The 21,049-nt window shown below is 36.8% G+C and overlaps 1 protein-coding gene across 5 annotated transcripts in view; it reads right to left on the reverse strand.

Annotated features, from left to right (window-relative positions):
• Positions 1 to 21,049, reverse strand: part of BIRC6 (baculoviral IAP repeat containing 6) — a 169,334-nt gene that overhangs the window by 1,457 nt on the left and 146,828 nt on the right. For all 5 annotated transcript variants that reach the window (XM_085219529.1, XM_085219526.1, XM_085219527.1 and 2 more), the window contains exons 67-73: positions 18,115 to 18,260; positions 16,472 to 16,582; positions 15,085 to 15,302; positions 14,323 to 14,484; positions 12,535 to 12,612; positions 4,276 to 4,464; positions 427 to 561 (exon numbers count right to left, since the gene is read on the reverse strand). In XM_085219529.1, the coding sequence (XP_085075655.1) occupies positions 427 to 561; positions 4,276 to 4,464; positions 12,535 to 12,612; positions 14,323 to 14,484; positions 15,085 to 15,302; positions 16,472 to 16,582; positions 18,115 to 18,260 (1,039 nt within the window). The remainder of the gene's footprint in view (positions 1 to 426; positions 562 to 4,275; positions 4,465 to 12,534; positions 12,613 to 14,322; positions 14,485 to 15,084; positions 15,303 to 16,471; positions 16,583 to 18,114; positions 18,261 to 21,049) is intronic.

Here is a 21,049-nt window from a genome sequence, read left to right on the forward strand (position 1 = left end):
ATTAAAGTTTTTAAAACAAAGGATAAAGGACATTTATAAGGTAATGGATCACACTTTATTAACTGTGTTTGTTTGTCCAAAAAGATTGTTTTCTGGAAAGGAATTAAACTCCACTTTTACTAAAGGGTGGCTGTAGAACAATTTTGTCATAAAAACAAATGAACAACGAAACCCCTAGAACAAAAACAAAGTATTTATACCTTATATAAATATTTATGGAGAAATCAGCAAGACAAGAACTAAATAAAGATCTTACTTGTAGAAAAAAAAAACAACGAGAAATTGGCCTGCACATACACTTCAGCTTTTGACAGTGGTGAAACCTTGGTTTTCAGTCATTGTTATTAGAAAACTCAGCTGTTGTACAATTTAATTGCTACTCGTCATTTCTGGCTTACAGAACAAAGTTATAAAAGCAAGTCTCACCTTGAGAGCCGCTGCATGATGGGACATAGTTCTGCCTACCCGTTTGTCACTGCTGTACTGTTGTATGTCTGCAATCCACTCCTCACACTGAGCCATGATCTCCACTCTTTTCAAGTAAAAATGTTTGTGGATGACCTGCAAGAAAATATTTGGGATGAAAAAACATGGGTTTTCATCTAAGAACCATATACTTAAATAATACAAAACGTGCAAGAGCCCTGTGAGTCCAAATGGATAAGGAAAAAAACCAAAACATTGTAAGGATAATTCAGCACCGACAATGAGTTGTAAGATGGCAGAACAGCAAAGTGATAGCGGAATGTCAGATATTCTCCAGTCCAAAGATGATTGTATGACTATGTATGTGCACTTACATTAACATATGTGCAAGGATACAAGATAAAATGTTAGGGTTTTCACTGTTGCTTTCACTGCCCTGTTTTATACTTCCCACCTATGCTTCTTTAATAAGCACCTTATCTTCTCTCGTTACTGACTGCTTGCTGGCTGAACAGAAAGCAGATGAGCAGAAACCCTTTGAGCAGTTTAAGCACAAAAAAATAATATGCTTCTGCATAGAGAAGAAAGATTACCAGCTTGTAAGAAAGATAAACAATGACAGTTACGTTCTCTAGGCATGAGCAGCATCATTGAAGACACTACAATTCCCTATCAATAGTATTTGAGCTGCACCCATGTTGTGAGCCAGTATTTGATCACACAGAAACTCTGGTATTTCTAGATGGAGTTTAAAAAAGAAACAAAAAACAACCCCTCCCCAAACTAAAACCTACCACCAACAAAGCATACAAAGTTATGAAACTCTAGTGTTGGCTTTGCCTTAAAAAGATTTTTAAAACTCTGCCTGGTGAAAGAAACAATAACATTACAGAAATTTTTATTGAGCACAGTGGGTTCTTGGCAACACTGCAATATAATTGAGAAAATAATCTCTCCCTCTAGAGGTTAGAGAATATAGCTATTCGTCTAAGGAAAAACTGCATATTGAAAGCCTAATAGACTCCAATTCTGGATGCATTCCTTATATCCATAATGGAGTTTGGAAGAACTCCCACAGACTGGCAGTTTAGATCTCTTGGGTCTTCTTGTCATTTAAGACACAGAAGGGAAGACAGCCCAAGACAGAAGGTAGTGTGAGTGGAAAGGATGTATATTCTTTCTTAGACCTAAGCTTCCAAGTGTTAATGTATTGCTGAATTGTAATTGTTCCAATTACTCTTAACACAACCCTACAAAGCCCTACAGTTCATAACAGCAAGCTATTCTCTCAGAGAAACACTCAGATAATCTGCTCGGAGAACTTATTTTCATTTGGACAGGCTACAAACTGAATGTAGCATTCCAATAAATTCATCTACTGCATCAATGAAAATTGTAATGTATCTCAGCGCATAATCTCCTTTTGTTTTGGTGCTATGTAAAGAAAAATAAACACCACTTTTCTTGGTGATAGGGGGTATATATTCAAGCAAGCACAGAGAGAATTCTCATAAGTTGGTAAAGCACTAGGTATGACCCCATGCTTAATCTTGTATGATTGTATTTTTAACACACATGCAAGCTATGTTAGCCTCAAACATCTCCTAGGAGCAAGATATCACAGCTTTAGATTTATTCTCACAGTCTTGAGGATTTAATCATACTATCCCAAAGAATCAAGCCTAAAAGCATCTGGAGGAAAAAAAAAAGAGGAAAACACAGGGAAAAATGAAAATTGTACTTTGGGAAATGTGGGCAGTAATCTAAACCAGAACAAAATAGCTTTGGATCCAAAGCTCTTAAGTGCTAGCCAGCTCTCTTCTCTGCAGCAGAACTGTTATCTGCTCACAGATGGGAGTTTCAAGCGTCCAAGATACCACTGCAAACTGATATCTGCTTCTTAATGTTACTTCACATTTACATTTTGTGTGGTTTAGTTTCACTCAGTCCTAGTGACAAATATTGCATTAGGAAGCTAGTAGCTTTATTGTTTTCAACATCTGTCTTCTGGTAATAATGTGCTATGTGCAAGTCCCCTGGTCTGATGCAATGATTGTTTTTCCATTGAAACAACACTGTTTGGGTACACTTTATTAGTTTACCTTCCTGAAGAGCAGCGGGATGTCAGCTTACAAGCCTTTTTTCATAGAAAGCAATAAAAACCTAAGCTACAAAATAATCATGTAACGTTCTTAACATTCTTTTCAAAAGTGCCATAACAGCAAACTGGGATTCAGTAATCAAATCCTGTAAATTATATATCGTTCATTTCTACGTACAGGAAGAGAAAGATGTAATGTTCTTGTCAGAGCTCACCAACTTATAACATCTTCATGTAACTTTAGGTGATGACAATTGGAGAAAATTTTTGCAAAAGTGCAATCGTTACATTTAAAAATAAGAAAGTACCTACTAGCAGAAGTTATTTGATTAGGTGTCATGGCACTATCATGGTCTTCAACTTACTGAGTAAAACATACAAGAAATAGCTTAGAATAGCAACCATGTTTTTCTTCAATAATACAAAACACCAGAGTATACAGCACATCGTTTTCCCTCTGTAAATGGACAGAATACTTAACTTCTTATACAGGTTAAGTGTTCATGATTTCTCATTCTACAAGCCACTGAGTAATTTAAGTGGGAAAAGCTTTCTGCATTCCAAAGGGTGTTTTTATGGATTATAAGGAAGGGATGAGAGACTACCTGCCTGCTCAGATGCCGCACTTACTAATGCAAATAATTCTAAAATAATTATACTTTTTTGGTATTTTAGCATGCAAAGAATGGAAAACACGGTGATGCTACTACACAGTTCCATACCTCAACTTAGAAATGGCAAGAATTTCCATGGTCGAGAGCAAAATGCATTTTTTTTCTAACTATTGGCTGGTAGTACTGTGCAAGGACTGTTTGATCAACCATTTTGCATTAGTAGTCATACAGATTCTCTTACTTCATGTAACTTCCACACTTTTTCTTCTGGAATTGTTTGCCATGCATGTTGAAACCCCAGCAACCTAAATGGACCCATTTCGGGGATGGGATTGGGCAAGGGACAATGAGAGATGTCCCTAAAACCTAAATTATTCTGTGATACTCTGAGTGAGTTTTATTTTATTTCCAGGCAAGTAAAAAAATTAAACTATTTAGATTCTTTCAAGTAAGTTTTTAAGGCAGTGTGAATGGATGAAGGTTAGTACTGTTTAATCAACATCAAGACAGTTCTTTTCAAAGGAAAAATTTTATGCATTTTTTAATGAATAACACAAAAGCTGAAATTTGAAGTATTTTTCCAATTTGCATTGTTTTAGTGTGTCTAAAATGTTTCCTAATACATGCTTCACATTCATGTTTCATAGAAAAATACTTCATTGCTACCTAAGCCTATTAACAAAGACTGAATGTCCACTCTAGGGCTGATCAACAGCTGTCACTTGGATGTAAAAGGCACCACCTGGCATTAAGAATGAGCCAACCTAGACAAACCATTCTTTAATCAACCTATGCACCAAACCTGACTTATAGGTCACTTCCAGTTTGTTTACACAGCCCTTTCCCAGAAAGGGATCTGTGAAAGCCAGGTGCATTCTTGTTCTGTTCAGTTTCCAGAGTCAGCTGTGCCAGAGAACAAAGAGAACAAAACAAAAACCAGACATCTCACGCAAGACATGTTTCCAAGTATTTGCATCAATCTCAGCATCCCACTGAACAGTGGAAAGAGTCACTGAACAGTGATTCTTTGTACTAAAAAGCCGTTGTGAACAGGAACATAAGCATGTTTACAGGATGAGTTTCCTTGACTATTCTGACATGAACAAGATATTTACTTAGTTTCACAAAGCTCACCTCCTTAAAACATGGCGATGGATTTCTGATTTGTTCAAGCATTGCCCACTTGACTGTTGCCTGTCGTATATTTCCATCATATTCTCTGGAGCTCTGGGTACCACTTGGAGTACCTCTTGATCGTTCATAACCAGGTTCATTAAAATATGGTTCTGCTACAAGTATAAGAGATTGGACAGATACTAATACCTGTTAAAAGAAAAAACATACGTATTAGAACTGCTATTCACGTGCTTTTAAAAATATACATAATTTTGCTTACTTATATGTGAAAACACTTATGACAAAGCATTCTTATTTACAGTACAGACTATTTGCAAGTAGGAAATGTCACTGTTTTCAAACTGAAACCATTAATACACATTAAAAATGTAAGGCTTACTATCACAAATTTAGTTCAAACACATAGAAAAATGTAAAAACTAAGTTAAAATATATAAAAATAAGCAAAATAAAATGTTTAAAGCAATGCATTTCTAATTGCAATCTTTTGTGAAAGAAAGCTAATTTATCAAGTCAAATAAAAAATTCTTGATCCTTTCTTATTACATGCCTCAGAATGATACTAAGGTGCGAGGTATCCCTGCAGCAGATTAAAAAAAAAAAAAAAAAAAAAGGTTGTGCAAATGTTCTAGAACAGACTCTCCTGACTCTTCCCAGCCTAGATATAACTTAAAGCTTAAGGGTATTCTCTAATTTAGGAGTCTTGTTTGCGAATTTGTATGAAAGGAATCATTCTTTTTCTTGGAATATGCAGAACAGACAGTTTACATCAGATAGATACCGTGTCAGCAACAGAGAGCTGTTCTCTCAGAAGGCAGTGCCCCAACAACTAGGTAGTTGTGCTCTGTGCTTAGGAGCAGCACTCTCACAGATTTTCTCTTTAGCAACACAAGCAAATAAACATTTCAGCTTTCCATACTCTCTCTGTCATGTTTATTGACTATAAAGACACAATGTCTAAATACTAAGTTTCAAAACAACAGCTAAGGAGTTGAATGACCTAAGTTAATCTCACCGCCACCTCATGGAACCACATCCTTAGCTCTTTTGATGCCATGACACTTTCTATTTGTACTTGTATACTTAATGTGCTCAAACTGTAGTACAGACAGGCAATCTAGCCCAGCAAAGCCTTATCACGGTGGACAGAGCACATGCTTGTGTAGTGGGAAATGTAAACTAGAGTTCCCCAGTTTGACGTGAGGTGGAAAATTAAATATTGCTTCCCCTCCCTGCCATGCATTTGACTATGAGAAGTAGCCATGGCTATCTTCCATTACACTTAAAAGTAAAAATGCAGATAAATACATTAAAATATACAGAATGTTCTGCACAAATGGGATGTCAGCAAGAAAATAATCATTTATAACACTATAAGGAAGAAGAGTAATCTAATTCTGTTCCAATAGCTCAGATACCTAAGGAGTTGTAGTGATTTGTGTATTTTGTAGCCTTTGCATGTGTCTGGAAGTAATTCACTTTTTACTTTTTTGAATTTTATATTTTAAATATATAATTTTTAAATAGCTATGGTAGAGAAATTTGACTATATGCAGCACTGTACTTTCTTGGCCTTAATAAGCATTTGTTACAATGTATAATAATTGCAATGAGTAAAAAACTCTGAACTGATATTCCAGTTTAATTTGGGTCAGAAAAGTCAATTGCTGGAGTGTTTTTGGGTGGTCTGTTAATAGTTCCATCTCTGAGTCAGAAAAAAAATATGCAGTACTTAATTCTTTCCAAGCAATTTATTTCATCCTCCAGCTGTTTTCTATTTAATCTACAAAGTGTTTTTGTCGGGGGGGGGGGGAGGGGAATGACAGAACTTTTTCCAACAACTCCCTTACTACTTTCAAATTTTAGCTCTAAAAAACTTTAGCATTTTGAACTTAAATGCTGTATGAAATTTCTAACAACCAAATCTAATAAATTCATCTAAGAAAAAATACTTTACTGAAAACAAGATTTCTTAATACCTATCTAAATCAGTTTTATTGTTATAGTTCAAAACTTCATCTCTTGATTACAAAGTTGGATGTTGGGAAAGATATACCATGTAAAGAACTACAACTTAGACCTCCAAATCATATTTTTCCCTTGTAGAGAGAGCAAACATTAACATCTCCAAGCATGGCAATTCCACAGGCTCCCTTGGACATTTATCCTAGTGTCACCTTCATAATGAAAAAGCTCTTCCTAATATTTAATCAATATTTCCCAAGTGCCATCTTATGTCATTAGATACTTGTCTTGTTGCTCTGCATCTTTAAGAGGTATCTGGCTCCAGTTTCTTTATACCCTCCCTATCTCTCTGCCACTAGTTCTGCCACCTTTCCACTCTATCTTGTAATCCATATCTCACCTATTTGGCTATAAGGATACTGAAGGAGACTGGACCAGAGGTTTTGCCGATGTCAAAGAAAACTATGTCCACTGCTCTCCCCTTGTGCAGAGACAGATATCTCATTGTAAACATCAAGTTGATTCATTAGGCTCTATCACCCCAGTACATCCATATTAACTACTGTCTTTGAAGTACTTGAAAATAGCTTTCAGGAGGATTTGTTTCATAATTGTCTCAAGGACTCCTGTGCTGCTAAGCAAGCTGTAAGCTCCCCAGACTGTCCTTCTTGCCTATCTTGACAATGGTGTGAGATTTGCCAGTCATCAGGAAGCTGCCATGCTAGTGACTTCTCAAAGATGAGAGATGACAGATCTGCAATGGCACTGGCTAGCTCCCATGATCTTGCAAATCCAGTTGCCTTGAATACTTATTTTCTCTGTTGTGGGCAATTCCTCTTTCTCACAGACCAAGGGAAGTCATGGAAAAGGGCAGGCAAATTTTAGCCCTAAAGAATGATGAAGAGATTACCTCCGCTTTTTCCATGTCCTTTGTCACTACATTTTCTGCTCGACTGAGCAGCAGGACCAAACTTCCCACTGTTTTCTTTTGCTGCCAACATACTTACAGGAAGCCCTTCTTGATCTTTAGATCTCTTGTCATTTTCAACACCAGCTAAGCTTTGATTTTTCTGAGCCATTTGGCCTATGCCTTTACATTCCTTACATGAAGCCCATTCCCTCCTATACCTTCTGTGTACTTTCTTTTTGCAGTTGAGCTTAGGCAGGAGTTGCTTATTTACTCATGCTGGCTTTCTGCCACTCTTGTTTGACTTAACACACTGGAATACATAATTGTTGAGTTTTTAGGGAACTAATCAAGCAGCTCTCCAAAGCCAATTCCTGAACAAGTTGAAATCTCTTCTGCTGAAGAGTTTCAACTTAATATGCTGAAGCACAAACTGCATAATACTTTAGAATCTGGAACAGGAAATCCACCTTGTGATATGAAGTAACTATTCCAAGGAACAAAATGAGAAAGTGCCATGGGAACCCTGAACAAATTATTGCAAGTTCTTATTTTGCATGATGTACGTGCTTATTGCTTAAAGCATTTCTATGGCAGAAACCTGAAAATGTTAAGGACTGTTTAGACAGTTATCATAATATAGTATGTTCTGATAAATTCTAGACTAATTTAACACTGAGTGTCACTAAAGATAGCACAGCTGTACTTTAACTCCTCAGTTTTATTCCTCTACTCAGTTTACTTGTAGAATTCAGGAGTACCTTTGCAGTTTTCAGTAGAATACATCAATTGTTCATCTCTTAGAATGTGGAGCTTTGTCTTTACCATAAATAGGTTAAGATATAGACATAATATGAATTCCAGTAGATGATGCCATCTTTGAGTCTTCTTTTAAATAAATAAATAAATAAATCATCCAAGCAAGTCCATGTGGTACTAGGAATGAGCTGCACAAACAGCAACTCTTCAAGACAAGACCAATAGGAATAGTGCTTGGAAACAGCATTTTGAATAATTTGCCAGTGTTTCTTTTCTACTGTTCCAGGGCTATCTGGAACTCTTGAACAAAGTGAAATGACCTTTCAGAGCCATGAAAACATCACCTGTAACTCACCCTCTATGATTTCCATAATTGATTACCAACACTCATGAATATGTAAGAAAATCAAGCACCAAAGAGAAGACTGGTAGTACACTCTAAATGCAGCAGAATATGTTTCAGTTTTGAGCATCTCAAAGCCAGACTGAATTGACTCCCTACAGAACACAAAGTCCAACTTCAGTACGTGTACCTCAAGCTCAATTTAAGAAACCAAACCTGAATATTCAATGAAATAATTCAAGTGAACACTTCCTGCTAGTGTAAAAGCCAGCCCTGCCCTCCTGCTTCAGAGCCATTCTCTCTCTCTCTACAAGGTGCTTCTTTTTTTTTTTTTTTCCCTACCAGCACACGTATCTTCTGTTGGAAAGAGAAGATTTCTGAGAGAATAATTGTTTCTAGTTGGCTGTAGCTGGAGAACCAAGACATATAAAATGAGAATGAACACAAAATTACTCACTTTCAGAACAGAAGATAAGCCCGATTTCTCTGAATTCTCTAAGTAACTTAGCAAAGTACTTTTAGAGCTGTCCCAATTCAGGAGTAATTTCAATTAAGACTATTTTGAAGTATGCAAAGTATCTTCAAAATTTAACTTTTCTGAAACATGCTTTATAAAAAGAATTTAATCTATTAAAAAAATCCCAGGGTTTAAAAGTTAGTTTCTCATACCAAAATATTAGGTTGCAGAGATAGTAAGGAAGGTAATTTGCACCACGCACATTTTGTCTGTGAAAGCTATCGCAATTGGCACTATGCTTTGTACTCATTTCCAAATGCTAATTATATGGCTCTGTGGAAAATTACAGCACCCAGCAATATTGAAATCAGAGAGCTCACCTCTCCCAAACATTGTTTTTATAGAAAGGTATTATCTAGAACATCAAAACTTAAATGCACTTGTAAGATTTTTTCACACCCTACGCTGCTACCTCACTGCTAACCACAAGCCACTATTCCTTATAAGCATTCCATCAGAGCAGCCTTTCAAAACATTTTTATAAGGATTGTCTTTATTATACTGAATTTTTTTGAAAGATCATATTACAACATGTAAAAAAAATCCAAGTGTATGGGGAAAGCCTATCACATGCCTGAAAGTACCTTGCTGTTTTTCTGTGTATTGGTAGAATAAAAATAGCATCTGCCATTATTTTTACTATTTTAAACTTGGATAACAATTCCATTGGCCACTTAGGAGAAAACTAAGGGAAGTCTAATGGTCTAGATTTCTTCATATAATAAATGGGATGTTGCTTCATTTGACAACTATGTCAGTCAAATGACTGTGAGCTATTAAGATGATAGGTTGCCTGTACACAGCTGAATTAATCTTACTGGCAACTTATTTCTGCACAATCACACTGATAGAGTCTAACACTAAGCAGCAGTTCCAGTGAGTTTTAAGTAACTTGAAGTGGCTCATCATGCTGTGCTTGCATAAAAAAGGTGGCTGCAAACCAAATAGGTTAATATGTACAATGGTTACATGGATCTTGTCCACATCATCTTAAGTGGCACAAAAATTCCCACCATAAACTTTTGATCCTATAATCACCTGTTGGGTCTCTTAGCTTGGAAACTTCCTGTTGTAGGAAACTCATAACTTTCCTTAAAAAAAAAAAAAAAAAAAAAAAATTTCTGCCTGTGATCAAAAGCTTGTAGTGAAGGATCAAGTATGTTAATACTCCAGTTTACCTACAGAAATTAACCAGTAAGACTTGGCATTATGGAATGGATTATAGCTGAAGAAAGTGAAGTGGGGAAAAAATCTGAGTAAGATAATCTCAGCTACCTGTAATGGGTATTACCTACTGGGAAAAACCACTGTTTCACCAAAGTACCTTGCAAGAGCTTAAAGAAGAAACTAATGTTTGATGATTTACTGCTGTTCTAAGACAACAAAACCGTAGACAAATTAAACAAGAATTTCTGATCAATTCTGAGATTTCAAAGAATTGTTATTGAAAGAATGGCATCCAGTACAAACAGAGGTAGAAAATGGTTCGGTGAAGTTCAAATGCAATACTTGATACATGTTCCACAGAATTACAGTCACTGCAGGCTTCAGAAATGCAAAGTTTTGGGACTGGCTTTACTAAAATAATTGCTTACAAAAGCAACACCTCAAAACAGCTGAACAGGGTCTCTGCAATGAAAATCATTTGAGATTATGTATCTCCCATAGAAACTCTGTTATAAGATAAGCTACAGAAACATTTTTTTCTTTCTAGGATGGTGAGTCCCCTGAATTAAAATCTGGAAGAGCGTAGCTACTGCACCAGAATACCATACTCACCTACAATGCATGATGGCTCTCTTAAATAACTACATATTTTGTTACATTACCAGTACAAGGGTAAGGGATAAGATATGTGCTTTTATGTTGCTGTGCAATTTGAAAATTACTAATGCAGTATCAACAAAACCTAGAAGAATATTGAAATATTAGTCATGAAAATTCTACCAGTGATGTTAATACAGAAAAAAAAGAAGAAACAACCCTGTACAAAGACATACATAAATATAAGGTATCATGCAGTCAAGGAGCCTTTAAATGATGCTCTCTGACCCAAAACAGGAAGAATAGCCTAGGAAAACCCTAAGTCTTCCACATGATAATGCACACCAATTTCAGTTCATGTATAGCTGGACAGTCAGTACAGAAAATCCAGTCACTCAGGCTGCACATGGATTAGAAGACCAGTAGATGACAGTGAACTGAAGGTACTGCGTGAACGTAGAAAGCAGCTGGCTTGTACAAGAGATGGTTTGCATGAAGCACATAGAGAATGAATGATGAGAGAGCAAACAAGAAAAGAGCGAACAGGAGTTGTCTTTTTCTCATTATTTGATGCTAACATTGCCTCCACTTCTGGTTAGTTTGCTTAAGAACATGCACTTCGACATAATTTTAACCATATGTATTTGTGGGATAACTGAGACATTTTGACCCCTCTCAGGAAAACGCTCATGCAGGTATCGAGAACACTGAACAATTTGTTGCAATTGACTGAAGATCTGTGATAAGCCTGAGGATAGATCTCCACATTTACAAGAGCACTGAAGTATCAAAACAGACAACATGCTCTCAAGCTCCCTTAGAAGTTTAAGTTGGATGCTCTGATACATTGAACAGAAAGTGCCCATAAGGACTGGGTTACAAGTGTTCAGTCCAGCCAGTAATTTTCTTGATTTCCACAATACAAGTCAAAAAACGTGGAATCAGTTGGAATTGTTTCTAGGCAATCTTATGAAATCACTAAGATGTAACTCTTGAATAACTCTTTTTGTATTTGACTGGATCAGACCTGTTACGAAAGTTAACTAGTTTTAAGTTATCAGCTACTCATATTTAACTTCTGAGTAAAAGAGGCGAGGATTTGCCAGATTGACAAAATTGGTTTTTACTGTAAAGTTGCAACATTTTTCAAAAGTATAATTTGGATTTTTTTTTTTAATTGCATTAAAGTGATTCTCACATAGGCAAGACAGCTTTTCTCAACCTTGCAGCATTTGCCAATACAAGAAAATACTTGAAGGAAGACAAGATCTGGGAGTTTTGTATTCTTTGAGTTTTCAGTCCAAGTTCTGACAAATTCAAGCAGTTATTTAATTCAGTTGTAGCTGCTAAATACGACTGCCTGGGTATATGTAAACAAATATTATTAAACAAATATACATCCCATCACAGCTCCCAGTGCAACAAAAGGATATTTACATGTGGGAGTAAAAAAAAAAAATCAGCTTGAAGAGGCACTCCTCAAGAGAAACTGAGAACGGCTTGAGTGCTGGACATTCACAGCATATTGCTTTCATCCTTGCAGTAACATTTAACTAACAATCAGCTGTTACTCCCCCACAGCTCCTTCACCGTGCACTGAAAGACTCATATGTAGATACATCTACCTGCATTCATGAATCTGATGTGAGTTTATTCTCCCACGCTCTGAACTCCTCAGGAATCAGATTGATTGTGGCAGGTTTTTATCTTCTAAATAGCAACACTTATTAACACAGCTTCTCAATTGGACCTTGCTTACTGACCTACTACATAGGTGAACTAAATTCCAGACTATTTGCAAAATAATGCTTAGACATTTCAGATGAACAGGTTAGTATCAGTTACAGAACAGGAATGTCACAATAAGACATTTTATGGATGACTGTTTTATTTTTCCTTACTCAAGGAAGAAAATTCCAGAGTAAAATCACAAAGAGAAAGTCTTAACACTGACAGACTTACTACTCAGTGACAAACTGAAGAGAAACAAGAAATACTCACCTGCAAAAAACTTGATGTTTGAGGATTCCATTTCTCTTCTGGCCTCCCATGCCATGTGTTAAGAATGCTTAAACATACCTGAGAAGGTCACATGATTAATACCACAGATAAATACTATAATATATTTGCTCTGCTTGGGTAGAACAAAATGTTAGCATCGCATTAAGTTCCTTTTTTTTTGGACAAACTTTTGTGTAGCTTCATTGCAAAAGACGAGTTTATTTCCTATGAAATTAATTTGAAATGAAAGTGGATAAAAGTAATGAGGATAAGGAAGAAGATCACATGCTAATAGAAGAACAAAACAAACGCATTACTTTCCTTCAAAGAAAACTTATGGATTCCAGTGGCTCCAAAAATAAATGAATCATTGATATCTGATTCTCTATTTTCTTCTTTAAATACTGTTCTAACACTTCTTGTTTTTAAAGAAAATCATTCTGACTAAGCATTTCAAAGGTGCTCTCTGTCACACTAACAAGGAATTGAAAACACTTATCAACTCTTATGACTTATCTGAATTTTTTGTAGTCAAGTGTATAGAGTTCTTGAACCTTATCATGATGAGAATGGAACAATCAGAGAGAGGGAATGCAGTGAGATAAAATATAAGAAATCTAGATAAGAGTATTCACCATGACTTAATGCTAAGCATAAGAAAAAGGATAGACACTCTCAAATTTGAATTACATTCAGTGTCTATGTTAAGAAAAAACTCTGTGTCTAGTACAGGAAAGGAACGTTAAAGCTTCTGAAAACAATAAGGTAGTGGAAAAAAGGAAAACCATTGACCATAAACATTTTTTGGAACCTTCAGAACGAGGTATACACAACATGGAGACTGGGGGCTAGGAAGAGCTCATCATTTGCTTCATCTTTTAATATAATTTCCAAAAGTTTTAGTATTTTTTAAAGCAAAACGTTATTCAATCCTTTGTTTAGAGTTGCATTTGCTTTTATAAAGGATATTTTTTCTTCCCTTTCAGAAAAAGCACTTTTGCATGCAGAGAGAAAGAAGGTACTTGGCAAATGCAACCAGTTGCAACTGATACGAAGCACATTTTGTCCATAGAAGGGATGCCGGGTACATCAGTTAGCCTAAATAGATCTCTGCCTGACTACTTAGGCAAGAAAAGTGGAAAAGAACATTTCTGCTGATCATTTGATTGTAAAAGGAGAAATAACAAAAAACAAAAAAACCAAGCACTTTAAATTTAGGGAGTGTGCAATACCTCTCTCAGCTTCTTATACACACTTGAATATTTTAATTAAGAGACAATTACGAGCAATTTTCTTAATTTTAAGAAAATGTGGAAAAGAAATTACCACTGTGTAACAGTAGGACTCACTACTGTGCAGTGTTATAGATGAAGACATGCAGGATTTTCATGAAGTCACTGGACAAACTGGTAGATTTTTTTCACTGAGGTGCCTGTTAAGCTGCTGATCAACTCTTTTTCTAAAAAGCCCTTTTCTAAAACCTTGCTGGCCACAGTTGCAAAGACAGCAGGATCTGTCTCCACACACACAATCACATCTGGATGTGCATTTGGATGAGCAACCTACATTTGGACAAACTACCAGGTTTGCCAAACCCAGAGTACAAAACATGCCACATTCTGCGGGCAAACATGACTGGAAGCAAAGTACTGAGGTAGAAAGGCCTTTGGCCTCCCATTCATAAACTGTTTAATCTTGGAAGATCAGAATTATCATGCTTAAGACACAAAATCACTAAAGAACTTAAACAGAAGTCTCATCAGTTTCACAAGAGTAAAGTTGACCTACCTTGCCATCATTGTAGAGATTTGGATTAAATCTCACACTGTGGCCTCCAGTTGTTTCCAGATTCACAAGTGGAGGGGAGTTAGGATAGTCTTGTGGAAAATACACATCAAATTCAAAGCATCCATTTGCATAAGGGGTGTCTGCTGGACCAGTAATGAGAACCTACCAATGTTAAGAAAGCAAAAAGACAGTTTTCAGAAAGAACCCTTATATTTGTCATCCAGTCGAGATTTCTGTAAGTTACGGGAATAATTTTTATTTCCAAATGCAATTTATCAGAAATTATTATTAAATATTATCCTCACATACAAGCTATCAGTCTGTTCATTTCAGTAGTCTAGATAATTGAAGATCCCCTGCTAATATCCATTTCTCCTTACAGATTACAAATGGAAAGCAAAACATGTCTGTTAGCTCCTTCTGTTCAGGACAGGAGGTGTTCAGTGTATTTCTCCATACCTACCATTTTTAACTGACTTAATAACGTAATATACAAAGATACACTTTGACTGCAATGGAGTAGCAAAACTACATTTTTCCTTTCAGAATAGCTAAAGAACAAACCTTGTCCTATTAAGTCTACGTCGCTAACGAAGTCCTCTATTGGTAGACGGATGCCCACCAAGTTCTTGAAAAATCATCAGACTAAAATACCACCAACTACATTAGTTTAGAAGTTGAGATAGCAACTAAAGTACAAATGAAATACTTTTGCATCTTCTTTTATACTGAGCTGAAAGAGGGAAATAAAAATAACATTACCTTCATAATGTCAAGCCGCTCCTCATCACAACGTACAAAAACACTGGATGAAGATGAGAGAGGCAGTGATGTTGAAAGAGTCACAGCTTCTTGTGCAAGACGTCGGGCTCTGGCAGCACTGTTGGCATCACTTGCATTTTTTACCTGAGACATGTAGTGGTAATTTACTTTGAAAACCAATTTTCCATCATCATCTTCAGAAACCATTTCAAATGTATCTAGAAGAGAAAAAAAAGAAAAGCATCAGGAAAACAGTGAAGTTAATAACAGATCAGTCTTGGATAGAGATTCTGAGTATTAAAATCAGGAAATGTGTGTCAAGAAAATGTGCATTTTGGGAATTAACAGTGATCTCAAAAAACAAAGCATTACCAGTCTTGAGTTAAATGAACTCCTGCAGCAAATTTACAAGCTCTCATATGCAACTTGTCTAGTGTATACCATTTCTGATTTGGAAGGCTACCAGCTACTCCAGGCCAGGAATACAGTGATACTCATAAATACATAATAACGCTACTAGTGGAATCAGTATGCCAACAGCATTTAATTGTGTAGTGGTTGCAATGTTATTAGAAGATCATACAAAATTACAGTGAGGTTAATTTTCTTTAGTCATTTAATACACAAAGTCTGCAGCTTGGCTGACAGAGTGAGAAGCTGCCATTACAAACTCTCTTACCTGCCTATTCCTGGCATACAACTCTACAACAGCTTGTGAGGAAAATCCCTTACAAATATAGCAGCAAAGAAATGTGACTGCAAATATTGTCACTGCAACTCAAAAAATATTCATAAACACGCTTCTGCAATAATTTTACAGCTCTATTCGGATGAAATACTATTCCTTATGAATTTTTTCAAACACATTCTCTTATGGCCAAAATGAGCACTGATTCTCACCATGTTTTCCAAATGCAACATACTGAGTTTCACAAAAAAAGCACAGAATGAAGTTTACAACAGTTCCATTTTACTCTAATACGTTTTCTTCTGAATTCTATTCCATTTAAAAAATAAAAGCGTGTTTTTAAAAAATGTACTTTTAATAAGGCTTAATAAGAGCTTTAAAAAAGAATTCTACTAATGCTGCAATTGAATCTGAGGACTGAAAATCTCACAAATCAGTACTGGAATGAAAATATGAACATCATATCTGAATTTTGTGACTGGTTCCATTCACGTAGTATACAGATAACGTAACACATTTCCTATTTGTTCAATGACCGCATTAGCTGGCAACCTGAGAATACTGACTTGTATAATTTTCCATGTATGAAAAGTATCATTTAAAAATATTTTAAAATTATTTCAAAATATAATTATGGTATCATTGCAACAGAGTATTTTTTATGCACATTCTAAAATACATTCACACTTCTCAACCTACCAAACTGGAGTTTTTTCATGACAGCCACATACTTTTCTTCAAGAGAGCGTAAAACAGACAATGGTTTGGGCTTCACAGCAGCTTTTTTGGAATATTCAGCCATCTTCTTTTCTGTTATATAAAATGTGATCATTATTTGTAGTTAATGTAATTCTGGGGCAAATACACCAAACATTTGGGGATTATTTATCTTGAAATGACATTTTATCATTACAGTATCTGCAAAGAATTCTGAATACCGGGGATCACTCACAACATACAAATCCATTTTTCACAGTATCATAGAATGGCTTGGGTTGAAAGGAATCTCAAAGATCATCCAGTTCCAACCACCCTGCTGTGGGCAGAGTTGTCAACCACTAGATCAGACTGCCCATCAAGCCCAGTCTTAAACACCTCCAGCGATGGAGCATCCACAGCTTTTCTGGGCAGCCTGTGCCAGTGCCTCACTACCCTCTGAGTGAAGAATTTCTTCCTAACATCTAACCTAAACTTCCCCTCTTTCAGTTTAAAGCCATACCCCTTTGTCACTATCTACCTGTCTAAAGAATCAGCCCCCCTCCTGCTTGTAAGCTCCTTCCAATTACTGAAGGATCATGATGAGGTCTCCCTGAAGATTTCTCTTTCCCAAGCTAAACAATCCCAACTCCCTCAGCTTTCATCATAGGAGAGGTGCTCCAGCTACTATTTTTTTTTTTTTTTTGGCTTTTCCAGGCAGCAGTAGTAATTTAGGGCTTTTACACAGCAACTGGAGTAGGGGGAAGGGTGGGGATCATTGTTTCATGCTCAGCTATGCTGGTTTGCTGCCTCTTCTGTCTCATTTCTTATTCTGGGGGATGGAGAGCTTGTGCTATCAGAAACACATTCTTAAAGTGCTGCCAGTTCTGTTCTGTTCATTTGTCCCTAAGGACATTTTTCTCAAGAGATCTCTTCCAACAATTTCTTAAACAACCTGATCTTTGCTCTCCTGAAGATCATGGTCCTGACTCCAGTCTTTGCCAGGCCCACACTCCTTAAGATCACTAAATGGACCAGGGCATGGTTGCTGCAGCCCAGGCTGCCTCTGATCTTAAAGTCTTTAGCCATCTCCACATTTCTCACTATTACTTTTCATTATCCGAACAGCTAAATAAAGATGGTTATCTCAGCTCAGGAATAATTCAAGACCAGTGCTGCCATGAGTATTCTTTTATCCACTCTCCAATATCAGGAGCTGGTTATAAACTCCTTCACAGAACACATTTCACTAATTACATCACTTCTTAGTTTTCTTTACTAGACAATCAGGTGGTTAGTTGGCTGTATGCAGTTCAATCCACAATTCAGATTTTTGTTCTGCATATAACCATGCTAATTCACAAGGTTTAGCTTTAATAGCAAAGGCCTTGCTACTACAGGTTATATCTCTTGTCTTCTAACAAGAAAAACAATGTACTACATAACGGTGCAGAAGGTTGTGAGATGTCCTCTAACTTGAATTATTCTATATCCTGATTTTAGAATTTAAGACTAATGCAAGGTTCCAGACAGCTACACTTGAAAACGTAGCCAGTCACTGCAGCTAGGGGGAAGGCTTTTCTCTTGCTTTTAAACCAATTTTTAAATTATCTGTTAATGAACAAATAAAAGTATTTCTATTTTACCTTGATTTGCCTGGCGTAAACTGGTGGTAGCAGCATAAACTATCTCAGCAGTCTTCTGTATGTCTGGTACCAAAAGTGTCAGTCCCTCTGGTTCTTGATCAGAAGTATCGGGCTTTACCCCTGCTTTAGCCTTGTCTTTTTTAGACCTGTGAACATACAGACATATTTATATATTTTGATTGTGATAACTCAGTCTTTACCAGCATACTTGATTACTGAAATGAAGATGTGGTATTTAATATTAACCATGCCTGTTTCAGAATTTAATATTTAAGAGCTGGAATAAATTTACACTGTTAGACTGCAAAACTTAGAGATTCTAATGCTAACGAGCACTCCCTGCCCCATCCTCCCAGCTGTCTTCTGTAAATATTTTAATATCTCTTACAGAATACCTTGAATTGGAAGGGATCCATAAGGATCACTGAGTTCAAGTCCTCTTTCTCCTTTATGGAGGACTCTTCTTCAAAGATCTCTATACCCACCAGAACACAGAACAACAACCCCAAATTCTCCAACCCCTATCACAAACGCAGGGTTCTGATGCAAGTCACATTAGCTCACTGAATGGAAGGATGTAGGATCCTTAAGGATTCAGAGTCCCAGAAAGATCCTTCCCTTGCAATAGCCCATAACCTGAGGTCTGCACTGTGCTGAAGGTTACAACCTTGTGAGTCACCAGAGACGCTTCCATGCAGAGGTGACGACACCCACAGAGACTCACTGCTCCTGCAGTAGATGCTGGCATGGTGCATGTGTGGTGGAGAAAAGAATGCTGTACTGAAAAGATGGTTAATAAAAATGGACATCGACTCAGTTCCATACAGACTCCAAATGTAATCTGAACTGAGTGTTCAGCCTAACCTGCCCTTACAGGAGCAGCCTGGGAAACTGCTCTGCGTTGCATCACTTAAAATGAACAAAGTTATGGGGAAGATCTAAACAAGATAAACAGCCAAGAAACCGCAGCTTTCTTTCCCACTACCATACCTAGAAGCAAAACAAAGCTACCTTAGCAAGAAGAATTAGCAATGTAATGCTATGATATTCCAAACATATATTTTAGTAAATATCAGTTACAATATGCTTTATTTTGAACTAGCTGTAAATAATGCATAAATAACTAATCTCTAAAGTATTCAAGAGATGATTACATCAATAACAAAAGTCTTTGCACCATACCTTATAAAATAAAAACATCACTAGAGCATATTAATAACAAAATTCATCACTGCAGCATGATACAGTTTCTGTGTTCCAGACTTGATCCAAACTGCTGTTAGCCCTTTGATGACTTCAAGCAACTCTGAGCTTTCAGATCCTTTAAGTCAGGAGGAATGCACTGAAGGCAAATAGCGCAATTCAGAGTTTAAGAAACAGTTTAAAAAACAGCAGCTGCCTCTCCCATTTACACCATCTGAAATCCTTATCACTGCCTTTCTCCTTGTGGAAATCTAAGCCAAGATTTTTTAAATAGCTTGTGTTAAGGTTTGATATGTGTATTTGAGTTCCCTAAACCTTGGTGATACCTGACATCTCAGACACGCTAGCAGGCAGCAGTTCCAGGAGAGGTGTACCCAGTTAGCAGTGCTTGCTGTTGGTGTGGAACCCTTATACTCTTTGCTACAAAAATCTTGGAGAAAATCTTCTTTCCTCATTTTTCCTTCCTATCCTTACTTGATTCAAATCTATTGGTATCTAGATTAGAATATCAGCTTATTGTGATTAATCCTGCACAGTTGAGGCTGCTTCAGGACTACCTTATATACATATTCAGTTATGTACATATTACTTGGAGTGATTTTTAGTTTTGCAGTTTATTTACAATCAACATATGGTAAATCAAACAATTCCCTAGTCTCCAGATGGTGAAGTCTGTCAAGGGCTCCCCAGTGATATATACTTTCACACTGATTGCAATTTTTGAAGTTCACAGAGTTTTGTCATCACTTGCCTCCTGGGACAGAACTGAACTTCATTGTCAGTGCACTATTATAGCTGATTTTTATTTTACAATAGAAGATCACAGCAGCCCTTTCAAAAAATCACATCTCATAAAATGGTTCATTATGACTATTAAATGAATGCAATTAAAAAACAGATTAGGTACACTAAAATGTTAAATCTTGAATGAAAGCTCCGGAACTGCTGCTGGAGGTGTGCATCTGGTCCATGCACCCACCTTCCTAAGGTAACAACAAGAATGTTCACACTCCCTGGCATGGAAAACCCAGGAACATAAACAATTTCCATCCTGAAATGGCTATAAAAGGCATGAAACAAACATAATGTAAAGCTCTGTGGAAAGCTGAATGGGGTTCACATGCAACTGATGAACGGAGGACGCAGTACACTCAGAAGTAAACACAGAAGTACCAGAGTATCTTGTGGCCTGCTGAGGCCTAGTGGTCTCCTGCATGGAGCCTGAGTAATAAATACTTGTAACAAGATTCTGTTGGGTTTGATCTTGGGGGTCAGAAGCAGGACTTTCAAGGCAGTGCCAGCATTGCTCCCAGGACAAATTTACAGCAATACAAAAGATGATTTTTTGGTCCCTAGATCTATAACTTAATATAATCTCAAACACATGATATTATTTTGTGTCCTAATGAAAAAAAAACCACTTAGGTGAGCATTCTCCCATCTGTGAGCATGTGTAATACGGGCAAAACAAGTTATTAGCTGCAGAAACATTGTCCTCCCTTCTTGGTACCATCTCCACTCTATCCTGCTGCTGCAACTCTGCCAGGACTCAGAGCTGCAGCTCTCCATATTGTGTGTCGTACACAGGTCTCAGAAGGCCAAAGAGATCCCAGCTGGGGAGAGGGAGTTGCTAAGAATTGCAGATGCTCTCCCAAAAAACGATGAATGAGGAAATCATACTGAAATTGAAGTGATAAATACAGCAGGATCCTTCCATCCTTCCTGCACTGTA

Source organism: Meleagris gallopavo, chromosome 2 (assembly GCF_905368555.1).
Source record: "Meleagris gallopavo chromosome 2, MGAL_WU_HG_1.1, whole genome shotgun sequence".
Lineage (NCBI taxonomy): Eukaryota > Metazoa > Chordata > Aves > Galliformes > Phasianidae > Meleagris > Meleagris gallopavo.